Source organism: Nicotiana attenuata, chromosome 1, assembly GCF_001879085.1.
Source record: "Nicotiana attenuata strain UT chromosome 1, NIATTr2, whole genome shotgun sequence".
Lineage (NCBI taxonomy): Eukaryota > Viridiplantae > Streptophyta > Magnoliopsida > Solanales > Solanaceae > Nicotiana > Nicotiana attenuata.
In genome coordinates, this window is record NC_031989.1 from 109,234,736 (window position 1) to 109,247,522 (window position 12,787).

The 12,787-nt window shown below is 37.3% G+C and overlaps 1 protein-coding gene across 1 annotated transcript; it reads left to right on the forward strand.

Annotated features, from left to right (window-relative positions):
* On the forward strand, positions 6,181-9,737 carry LOC109231939. Its single transcript, XM_019397544.1, has 5 exons — positions 6,181-6,407; positions 7,016-7,279; positions 8,107-8,318; positions 8,414-8,675; positions 9,188-9,737. Exons 2-5 carry the CDS (start codon positions 7,019-7,021, stop codon positions 9,509-9,511), a joined length of 1,059 nt encoding a protein of 352 aa, XP_019253089.1. The 5' UTR covers positions 6,181-6,407; positions 7,016-7,018; the 3' UTR covers positions 9,512-9,737.

Consider the following 12,787-nt stretch of genomic DNA (forward strand, 5'->3'; position numbering starts at 1 on the left):
GTTAAAAGTTGGACAGCTAGATACTTGTCATATGCAGGGAGATTACAGTTAATAAAAAGTGTCTTATTTGAAATGCAGACGTACTGGGCTCAAGTATTCATACTACCAAAGAAAGTGCATGGTAAAGTGACTACTATTTGCAGAAACTTTTTGTGGAAAGGAAGCAGTGAAGGAAGATCAACACCTATTTCATGGGAGACTGTTTGTAAGCCTAAAGCAGCAGGGGGACTAAATATTCTGAACTTTGAAATGTGGAACAGGAATGCAATAGGAAAACTGCTATGGGCAATAATACAAAAAAAGGATAAGCTGTGGGTACAATGGATTCATCATCACTATATGAAAAAGAAGAAGCTGGAAACAATGGAGACTCCAAAATAAGCAAGCTGGGTCATCAGAAAGATTTTTGAAGCAAGAAAGTGGCTGACAAATGGAGTGCAAGAGCTGAAAACATATGTGGAGAAAGGGAAGTATAGCATAAAGAAAGCATATATCAGTCAAATGCAACAGTATGCAAAGCCGAGCTGGAAAAGCCTATATCTAACTAAAGGACTTATGCCAAGGCATCAGTTCATAATGTGGATGGCATTACACCAAAGGTTAGCGACTGTGGAAAGAGTAATCAAATGGGGCATCAATGTAGCAAAGGAATGTGTATTGTACACAAGTGGAAAAGATGAGACTATGGAACACCTATTCTTTGAGTGTGCATATTCAAAATTTGTGTGGGATCAACTTCTCCAGCTGTTTGAAATCAATAGAACAGTAGGAAATTGGCAAGAGGAAGTCAACTGGATGACAAAGAAAACAAAGAGCAGAGATATGAAATGGACAATTCTGGGCAATGCTTTTGCTGCTGCAGTGTACCAAATATGGAGGGAACGAAACTTTAGAAGATTTCAACAAATCAGCAGAGAAAGTAAAGATTTAGTTAGAGATATAGTACTTCATTTACATATGAGAGGAGAGAATTATTGTAAATGGAAAGGAGTATTAGAAAAGATAGATAGATTCCCATGCTAGCATAGTTAGTAAGGTAGATAGGGGATCAATTTGTTATAAAAGAGGATATTTTTGTAGACCCGACTCTAGAGTCAAATGAGCGGGTGGATGTAAATATTTACTTGGTTAAATAAAATTTTCAGTTTAACCAAAAAAAAAAACTTTAAAAATGAAGGTATTCAGGATAACAGAATAAAAATTTTAAAATATAGAAAAATCATTTATGTATTTATAATGGAAAAACATAAAAATATATCTGCAAAAATTGAAACTAAAATAGGGAGGAAGGGGACTCAAGTACCTATGCACGAAATAGTAAAAATAGCACGGTCTAGCCAGTTTTCGGACTGGTCATTCAAAAATAGCCAGCGTTTACCAAGTCAATGAAAAATAGCCATTATTTTGCTGCAACAGAGACCGGTCCAGCATAATATACTGGAGTTCGGTGCAACTGTGTATGAACTTCCAGCATATTATGCTAGAACTCCAACACACGGAAAGCTCCAGCATAGTATACTGGAGATTCGAGTACTTGTGTTGTCACGACCCCAACCCCGGTCGTGATGGCGCCCAACACACTGCTAGGCGAGCCCGACCAATTTAACAACCTTAACCCTTTTTATGCAGTTCATGATTCAATTAACACAAATAATTACTAAGTCATAATACTGAAACTCTGAAATATAGTTAAAACATGCGGAAAACCCAAGTAGAAATACTACTACTACACAGCCCGAAGAATCTGGTGTCACAAGTCTGAGCCTCTAATACACGGGTGTCAACCTACTACATATTGCTCTAAAGAAATGCGGAAATAAAGCAAATAGGTTAGATGGGAAGATCAGGACTGCGGACGTCATGCAGCTACCTTGATGCTCCCAGATATGATGCTCGGCAGAGAAATCCTCACTCAGCCTCAGTGGGTGCACCTAGATCTGCACACAAGGTGCAGGGAGTAATGTGAGTACTTCCAACCCAGAGAGTAATAAACATAAATAAAGGCTGAGAGTAAGATATCCTGGATAGGCACAATATAAGCTATTATTACAGCAGTTTAAACCAGATAATATCAGATCAGTAAACCAATGAAAGACAATAATGCTACAACAGGTAAGTAAATGAATGCCAATCAAATAAGAAATGCAACCCGTAATACGGTACTCTCTAGTACCCGCTGCGGCGTGCAGCCCGCTCTATTTATTTATCGTCGGCAGCGCTCACTGGGGGTGTGCAGACTCCGGGAGGGGCCCCTTACGGCTCAAGCGCAATATCAAGCCATCTCGTGGCAGCCATTAGGCCCTAATCCTCATATCAATATCAATATAATACTGCTGCGGCGCGCAGCCCGATCCCACACTCAGTCCAGAATCACATAAGCCCCTCGGGCACAATAGCACATAAAATATTCAGCCCAAACTTCATTAGAAATATTATTTAAGTTCCAAGTTTTGAGAAAAAGTGGCTGAGTTTGCAAAACAATATTAAATACTAGGACTGAGTTCAATAATCTGTAAATATAGTAAGAAACCAGTAAAAACAATCCCTGAAGGATTCAAGCAGTTGGCACGAAGCCCAATTATGATAATTAATCCATTTTTATAAGGATATCTACTAAGCATCAATCAATTAGGTAGTAAATTTATTAAGCGGGACGGCCCAAGTCACGATCCCCGACGGTGCTCTACCACACGCCCGTTATCCGGCGTGCAAGTCGCCTCAACATAGCACTACAATGTGCAAATTCGGGGTTTCAAACCCTCAACACAGCATTTACATCTATTACTAACCTCAAGCCGGCCAAAATCCTAGCTCGCTATGCCCTTGCCTCTCAAATCGACCTCCTCGTGCGTCGAATCTGACCAAAACCACAACGAATACGTCACATTATGCTATAGGATCAATACCCAATCGAAAATAATCGAAAAACATCAATAATCCCGAAATTGACAAAACCCGAGCCCCGGGCCCACTTCTCGAAACTCAGAAATTTTTACAGAAAAGTGTTCTTCATCTTCTCCTGATTCCGTACATATAAAGAACACCAAAATCGGAGTCCGTTTGACCCCTCAAATCGATCCCTAAAGGTCTCATAATCTCAGGCCCCAAAATCCTATTTTTCTACTGTTTTTCATGAATTAAAGGCTGGGATTATGGTCTATAATCACCCATAAATGAGTTTTAATAATCAAATCACTTACCTCTGTGATACCCACTGATTTTCTCTCTTAAAAATCGCCTCAGAAGCTTCTTCTCGGTCAAAAATTGGAAGAAAACTCGACCTTCTCATTATAGGTATTCTGTTCACGCGTTTTACTACTCCCAATGGATTCCTTGTGAAATTCTAATGAATTTAGACTTCTGAATCACTCAATTTGACCTTATAATGAAGGAGATATGTAGGTTTTAAGATTTGCAAATAGTGCAGGTTTTTAATACGCCGTCAGGGGCAATTTCGTCATTAACCTGAAAATCTGGGCAACCTTGGTAAAATGGCCATAAAATCCTCATACGAAGTCCAAATTCGATGATTCTTTTTGCTACGGGTCCGTAATTACGATATAGATCTAATGCTTCATTCAAAACAGTAATCGGAGCTCATTTGTTCAATATGATATCATTTATGCTTGAAGAAACGACATCGAAGCATAAGAAAAACAAGCACAACGCAGCCCAAACCTATCCGAAACTCACCCGAGCTCCTCGGGACCGCATACGAACATACTAACACGTCACATATGATCATTCAGACTTAGTTGCACTCTCAAAACACCAAAACTAACATCAAAACACCAAAATTTACATCAGATTCAAGCCTAAGTTCTTCTAAAACTTCCGAAACACGACCTTTGATCAAAAACCCAACCAAATCACCTCCGATAACCTGAAATTTTGCACACACATCCCAAATCACCTAATTGAAGCTACATTCAACTCTCGGAATTCCATTCCGACCCTCGGATCAAAATCTCACCTATCAACCGGAATTTGCCAAAAATACTAAACTTCGCCAATTCAAGCCAAATTCTACACCGGACCTCCAAAATCACTTTCGATCACACTCCTTAGTCACAAAATCATCTCCCGAAGCTAACCGAATCGTCGGAGTCCACATCCGAGCCTCTAACTCATAGGTCAAATATCCGGTGACTTTTCCAAAACAAGCCTTCCTTTAAAGAGACTAAGTGTCTCATTTCCTTCCAAAAATCAACCCAATTCAACTCGTTCACACAAGACACTGATTAATGAAGCATAACGAAGCAGGAAATTGGGGAAACGGAGCGGTCTTCACGGGACGACGTCGGGTTGTCACATGTGTATGAACTTCCAGCATATTATACTGGACCGATATACTTTGCTGGAACTCCAGTATATTATGCTGGAGTTCTAGTATACTTATGCTGGAAACTCCATCATATTATGTTGGAGTATCAGCCATACTTATCCGTGAACCCAGTTAAATATGCTGGAGTTCAAAGCTATACTTATGCTGGAACTCCAGCATAATAATACTGACGTATTTTCCGGGTTTGAACAGGTTTTCGCTCCTGATTTCTCTTTACATGAAAAGTGGCTAAATTTCGATTACTTTTGAAACTGGACTATTTTTGAACGACCACTTGTAAATTCTGGCTATTTTTGAATTTCTTCTCCACGAAATAACTAAAATAACATTGTTTAAAGTGCTAATTGGTCTTATAACTATTTCATCAAAGATTTTCTCTATGATAATACTTTGAATGTCTTTAAGATTATAATTCTAAACAAAATAATAGCCATCAATTGATTATAGATAAAGCACTCAAAAGAGAAAAATTTCATAATATAAAAAGATTACATAGAGGAGAAATTGATAATTAAGAAAAGGAAAAAATAAGCATTGCCTCATTTATTGGAGAAATAGTATTAATTTAAACATACACATTGAAAAATGTTTCTTTTTGCTTAAATTTTTGAAATATTTTATTTTATTTTATTTTATATTTTATCACATTATTTACTACCTTATCCATGAAATTTTCTTTCCGTCTTGCAACTAATGTTGTTAATTACACTAAAAAGACATGGAAGGAGATCTTAGCGTATGATTCTTGGAGAGAAAGAACCTTATTGAGTTCATTACTCAAATGATCACCCAACTATCCCAAATTATCTTCTAAAGTCACTTTTCTTTCATTTGCAACAAGAAAATCATTGAACTATGCATATTGCACTCAGAAGGTCACTCAACTAGATTTTTCAAATTTTGGAGTGTCAAATACCTATTTTGCCCCTCTAAATTATAAACATTTATCTTCTTTTTATTTTTTTTAAAACTTTTTAATATAGTGATTTTCCCCCTTTTAATTTACATTATGGACTTACCTATAGACTAAATAAATATTATTTATAAATTAAAAAATACAAAATATTTAAGCATATATAATGCCGAAATAACAAAATAATGAGCATNGTTGGTTGAAACATAATAATATAATTGAGCATAATTTTCAAAGAATATATAATGTATATTATAAAAATACCTTTATTTAAATAATTATTTTTATATTATGTGCATGGAATTATATGTTACAACATTTATTTTCTTTCATTCTGAATTGTGTAAATAAATTATTGAATTTTTGTTGTTAATACTAAAAAGTTTAAAAAAAATAAAGAGAAGATAAATGTTTATAATTTAGAGGGTAAAATAGGTATTTGACAATCCAAAAATTAGAAAATCTAGTTGAGTGACTTTCTGAGTACAATAGGCATAGTTCAGTGACTTTGTTGTTACAAACGAAAGAAAAGTGACTTTAGAAGATAATTTGGGATAGTTGAGTGACCATTTGAGTAATTGACTCGAACCTTATTTATTTGAATTTTTAATGTTATATGTACTTGGCTAATTTTGGTAACTCTATAATTAATGACTAGATGTTGATAAGTTAGAGTTTATTTAGGACATTTCTGTAAGATTCCCTTAGTTTTTTTAAGTTAAGGTTGGAAGGAATATAATTTTCACCCATTTAAGTTACACCAGAATATACTTTAGGATATCTTTTTATTGAAAACTTGAAACTAACTTGTTTTCAAATTCAAACAGGGGCTTGACCGCCCCCCCCCCCACCCCCCCAAAATAAAAAATGAGATCAGCACTCCTCTATATTTTGAAAGAGGGGCTAGACAAGAAATGTACAAACTTGAAAAGACAAAACCTTAGTAAAATATTCAGATGTAAATTACCTGTACACAACCCCATTTTCACATGGTCTAAGGTGGTCCACTCTCCATTGTCTAGCAAACAGAACTCAACTTCCATTCAAACAGAAAAAGGAAAACACATAAATTTGGATTTTCAAGAATTTAATGAGCAGCCAAAGCTAGCACCAAGTCTTGATTCTGCTGTGGCTAAGTTTTGTTCTTTGGTAAGTTCAAATCAACCCCATTTTATTTATGTTGCTCGAACTCTTCTAAAATATCATCGAGTAGGTATTGAAACCTTAACAATAAGATTTTTTTTTTGAGGATCCGACATGGGGTGGTTGCATTTCTGGGGAGTCCGAAATGTAAGTATTTTTTGAGGATCTGACATGGGTGCAATAACATTTTTTGAAAAGTCGGAACAGCCCCATTTAATCTATTTGTTGCTCCGGACTCTTAAAAATAATGCCGGGTGCATGTCAGATCCTCCAAAGGTAGTTTTTTTTTTTTGAGGATCCGACACTGAGTGCGTAGCATTTAATTGAATTTATCTACAACAACAACAAACTCAATGTATTACTACAGGTGGGGTCTGAACAGGGTGAAATATACGCGGCCTTAATCTATATTGGTCAGACTCTTTAAAAATGTTGCCGGGGCATGTCGGATCCTCCAAAAATAGGATATTTTTTGATGATCCGGCATGGGGGCGGTAACATTTCTGGGGAGTCCGAGCAACATAGCATTGAATTGAATTTATCTGTTAATCTCAATTTGAAGTGGCATTTTGACTTACCAGATTCTTGATATTGTGTTTTTTTTTTCTTTTCAGAAAATGGTGTTTAGACGAATTGTTGTGCTGCTGATGGGGTGTTTAGGATGTGATCAGCCCACAGAACCAAGTGATAATTTGCAGGAATCAAAGACAGTTATTGATGAATCTGCTATTGGTACTACTACTTGTAGAGTCAGGCTTAGTGATGGGAGATTCTTGGCTTATAGAGAAAGAGGAGTGCCCAAAAACAAGTGCAAATACAGAATTATCATTGTTCATGGATTTGGCAGCTCCAAAGAAATGAGCTTTATGGCTTCTGATGTACACACATATCTCTCTCTCTATATATATATCTGAATCTTGAAATTACTGTTTTGTGAAGAGGCTAGTTAAGTGTCAATCTGCTCTAGAGTTGAGAATTGGGTGCTGAATATCTTAAGTTTGAAGATAAAGGGCAGCCCCGGTGTACTAAGCTCCCGCTATGCGCGGGGTTCGGGGAAGCGCCGTACCAAAATGGTCTATTGTACGCGGCCTTACTCTGCATTTCTGCAAAAGGCTGTTTCCGCGGCTCGAACCCGTGACCTCCTGGTCACATTGCAGTAACTTTACTGGTTACGCTAAGGCTCCTCTTCATCTTAAGTTTGAAGATAAAGGCTTGAAATAAATAGATCCAGATGTGTTTTAAGTTTGTCAAAGAAAAAGTATAAACTTTTAAGCTAGCCTGTTAGTAGAGTTGTTTGCACTGATAATTGGTTTTGACTTTAAGAGAAAAGAAATTATTCAATATGTGAAGGATCCTATTAGAACTCCGACGTTTAGCAAGCTTGATTGAGAGTAATAATAGGCCGGATGAGCTTCTAGGAAATGCCCGGAATTTCGCTTAGGATGTTTCAAGATTTAGTTTATATGCATAAATAATACTATTTGGCCTATATACACATTATAATTTTGCCAATGCTGCTTAGAAGTCCTCGAGTTACCTCCCTTGTCGACCTCCATTGTTCAACATCTTTAGATTCCTTCATTTGGTAAGGATTTCTAGCAGGAAACCAGAAAATGATCGCTTTTCTGTCTTTCTGCTAATGGAATGTCATTCTTGAATTTGCATAATTCAGTTGAAAATGCTCTAATAGTACTTTAGTTCTCAGGAACTCCTGGATGTAATGGAGATATACCTTCTGATATACGACAGAGCCGGATATGGAGAGAGTGATCCGAATCCAAAGCGCTCAGTTAAAAGCGAAGCATCTGATATCGAAGAATTAGCTGATCAGTTGCAATTAGGATCTAAGTATTATGTTATTGGCGTGTCGTTGGGGTGTTACCCTGCTTGGAGCTGCATCAAATGCATTCCTCAAAAGTAAACTCACTTCAGAATTTTTTTTTAGCTTTCCGGCTTTTCTTGTAAATGGTTTAGGCCTAATTGCTTAGGTTTGAAAAATGTATGCACTGTAGGCTTGCTGGAGTTGCTCTAGTTGTCCCGTTTGTCAATTACAAATGGCGCTCGCTACCTGATGATCTCACGAACGATGACTACAGGAAACAACTCTGCCTGTTTGTGATGTGGCTCACACGATATACTCCGGGGCTATTACATTGGTGGTTGACTCAAAAACTGTTCCCATCAGCTACTGCTCTTGAAGGAAATCCTACATTTTTTTGTGAAAAAGATCTCGACGTCTTAAAGAATACACCAGGATATCAATTATTCACTCAGGTAAACTTCTTAAGCTATTCCCAAAAAAGAGAAAATGAAAGAATATACACAGGCGACCAACTTTCTTAACTCAAATCGGATCAAGTTATACTTGTTCAAGTTAACTTTATAGTCAGCTAAGCCTTATTTGGCGACTCGCGTGAGCTTTAGTACTGTTTTACCAACTAGAGGAGGATCTAGGATTTAAACTCTTTGAGCTCAACTTTTAAGGTTCTTAGTATTGAACCCATTATATTTATAAAATTATGGGTTCAGACCTACCAGTTGTTGCAATTTTACTGCATTGTTACGTATAAATTTATATTCAGTGTCGGAAATACTGGGTTCAAATGAACCCGATGACGGAAGTCCGCCCCTGACTCCAACTTCCCTGAATAGTCTGATCTTTGTAATCCAATCATTCCTTTTTGACAGGAAACAATAAGAAAAATGTGGTTCGATCTCATACTAATGTAGTAGCATAGGAACTATTCCGCTTTTTGGTTTATGACAGATTTTACTTCTATTGACAGGACGGGCTAAGGAAACGAAGGGTATTCGACTCCCTTCGTCGTGACTTTATTGTAGCTTTTAGCAAGTGGGATTTCGATCCACTGGAGCTAAGCAACCCGTACCTAGAAAACGAAAGCTCTGTTCACATCTGGCAAGGTTACGAGGACAAGGTTGTGCCTGTTCAATTACAAAGATACGTCGCGCAAAGTCTCCCTTGGATTCGATATCATGAAGTTCCAGATGGTGGTCATTTGCTTGTGTATGATACTGTAGTGTGTGAAGCTATCTTAAAGTCGCTTTTGCTCGGGGAAGATCCTCCATTGTACAGGCCAAAATTAGAGTAGGTTGCCTACGTCACACCCCTTAGGGTGTGGCCCTTACCCCAACTTTGCATGAACGCGGGATACTTCGTGCACCGGGTTGTTCTTTGCATTTAAAATTAATTAATTGGTATCTAAGTTATTCTGTAAAATAGTGTGTTGTTTAGGATAGGACTGCGAATGCTTATTATGGAATTTGAATAGCAACTGCATATGCTAATGGAATATGAATATTCCTACTTGTTTCTCAGCTGGTGCAAGTTATGATACACCATGTCATTGTCAGTCTTGACAACACATACAAGCCACTTGTGATTGATATATATGAGTGATTTCTTAGGCTAATAACGCATAAATCAAAGTGCGTAAAACGTAACATAAGAATGCAATATAAAAATTATAAATTAAAAAAAAAAGTAGCACCGTAAACTCAAAATTGGGTCATGATGCTTAGTGGGCTTTTCTTTTGGTGTGATAACAATAACAATAAAGTGGGCTAAGTATCACAAGTGATTTGCACAAATAGGACACTCCGGTTGTTACTATTGATTTTTTGACCTCGCCTGCTCCATGAACAACACTTCAAGTTTATTAAATGTTGCCCCTCACTTATTCCATGGGCAAACTTTTTAACTTTTGACCTGAAAGGTTTTGTCATGTGACAAGTGGAGGTCAAAAAATTAAGAGTGGCCATTTTCTGTTATCAATCTATGTTCGTAAATAATTTCTGCAAAAAAATAAAATAGAAACAGAAACATAATATAAACAGAATAAATAAAGTCCCGAGCCAACAGAAAACTATGTTTCTTCAAAGAATTTAATCCCCTCACTGTCGCCCAAGGTTGTTGGATTAATTCTCCCAGGATAGAATGGAACAACTATTCTGTAATGCAGGCAATGAAAATTACAGAACTTTGTCGAACTCAACAAACGGCAGTAAACCACACTGATGCGTACGTTTTTGCTTTTGGAAAAACAACGCAGAAATGCAGAAGAGAGGGGAGAGTATGCAGATTTCGGTGGTCAGAAAGTGAGGCCAAACCTCTGAATTTATAGCCAAACAGTCTGGGTTGAATAGGTACGAAAGTACCTGTTCACATGAGATACCATTTCGGCAGAAAACATTTCTGTTTGGTCGCAAATTTTAAATTTAAAAATGACCGTTAGGCGTTAGGAAATTATCCGCGAAATAAAATCTGCACGAAAATATCAGGAAAAAGAAAAATAAATAACGTAAAAAGGGAATTAAATTTGGTCCATAAAATTATCAATCAATCATATCCGAGGCACCACTTCTTCTCAACTCTTTAAGAGCTAGAAGATGCGCTTCTCTATAGAAGCACATAGATTTTCTTTCCTTTTTCCGATGAGGGACAAAGTGCATTAGTAAAGGAAACAACTTCAAATTTTTCGTTTCCCTCCAAATCTTTTTCCTCCATTTCCCATTCACACCTCTTATCTAATTAGATTAAACCCAACAATCCCTCACATGAATGGGGAATGACTATCTGAAAATATGCATGCATGAAAAAATGTGATTTACAAGCAAGAATTAATTGCATCTGGATAAGTAGGTTTCCCTTTGAACTTTCGATAGTGAACTTATGTCGGATATACTCGGTCAATAGGTAGATTTGATATCTTTGAACCGTTGAACTTTGGTGTATACCTAGACATCCATAAGTCACACAATCAACCCTTTAACCGCCTTTGATTCTCATTGTTATGTTCGTTTCAGTCATGAACATCGCCTCGTTCATAAGTGCGTAGAGAACTGGTCTTACAGAATTCTCCTTGAAGCGGCTTATACTTCACACTTATATAGGTGATTCCTAACGTGTTATCCCATAGATACACTATTTGTTATGCTCCATATCAAACTTAGAAACCATTAAAAAGCCTTAACGCTTTATCCTTGGTATTGAACATTGTCTCATCACGAGAATAGACCAATATTTTATTTGACAATGTTGAACCGTCACTAATGACTTTGTTTGATCTCCTTGAACCTAGATCTTGGGATCTCCAATCTTCTAGGTAGAGTTACCGCCACATTGACTTGTCCTCGGCCATAGTCCATTCCCTTTGATGATTTATCGACCGCCTCTCTATTTAGGCCTTTTGTAAGTGGATCCAACACATTATCTTTTGACTTTACGTAGTCAATTCCACTAGAGAGTAGTTGTCTAACGGTATTATGTCTTCGTCGTATGTGAGGAGATTTTCCGTTGTACATAATGCTTCCAGCCCTTCCTATTGCCGCTTGACTATCGCAATGTATGCATATAGGAGCCACTGGTTTGGTCCAGAATGGAATATCTTCCAAGAAACTCCGGAGCCATTCAGCTTCTTCTCCAGCCTTATCTAAAGCTATAAACTCATACTCCATTGTAGAGCGAGCAATGCATGTTTGTTTGGATGATTTCCGAGAAACTACTCCTCCACTAATGTTAAAAACATATCCACTTGTGGACTTTGTTTCTGATGATCCAGTTAAGGCTGTATGTGGTCCCGGGCCCGGGCCTAAATGGGCTAAACGGGCCGGGCTAAACGGGCCTGGGCTTAGCGGTCCCGGGCTCTGGCGGTCCCGGGCTTCGTGGGCTCAACGGGTAGGACCAGCCCGTGACGGGCCTAAGCCCATATGGTCCTGGGCTAAATGGGCCGGGCTCGTGGGCTTAGCGGGCCTAACGGGCTTTTTTATTCTGGGCTTTTTTTTTAATTTTTTATTTAGGGCAATTTCTTGTAAACCATATGTGTATGTATATATATAAATTGCTCTTATGCATGGCTATATAAATATATGTGGTATATATAATATAGAAATCTAATTATTAAAGTGTTTGACGAAAATGTAAAATAACAAATCAATAGTAAAACTAAATTGGCATGCATAATAAATTAATAACAAAGTACAACATGAAGCATAAATACGTCTAATAATTTTAAAATAACACAAATTGTTGAAAAATCTTAAAGACGAATTTGCGGATAAATACCCTCAACACAATACTTTATATGCCTCCTTAAAATGCCTGTGGTACACCCTGAACGAAAATTTAAGACTCTTCCACAGTTCTTGCACTTTAATATTTGGCCTTCTTCATTTTCTTCAAGCACTTCATAGTATTGCGACACAAATAAGCGCACTCTTTCCGAACGAGGCATGATTTAACTTGAAAATTGAGATTGAGACTTGAAGTCTTGAAAATTGGAGATTGAGAGATTGAGAGAAATTTAGATTGAGAAATGAGTATTGAGTATTGAAATGAAGAAGAGGGAGGGGGGTACTTATAGGTGTTA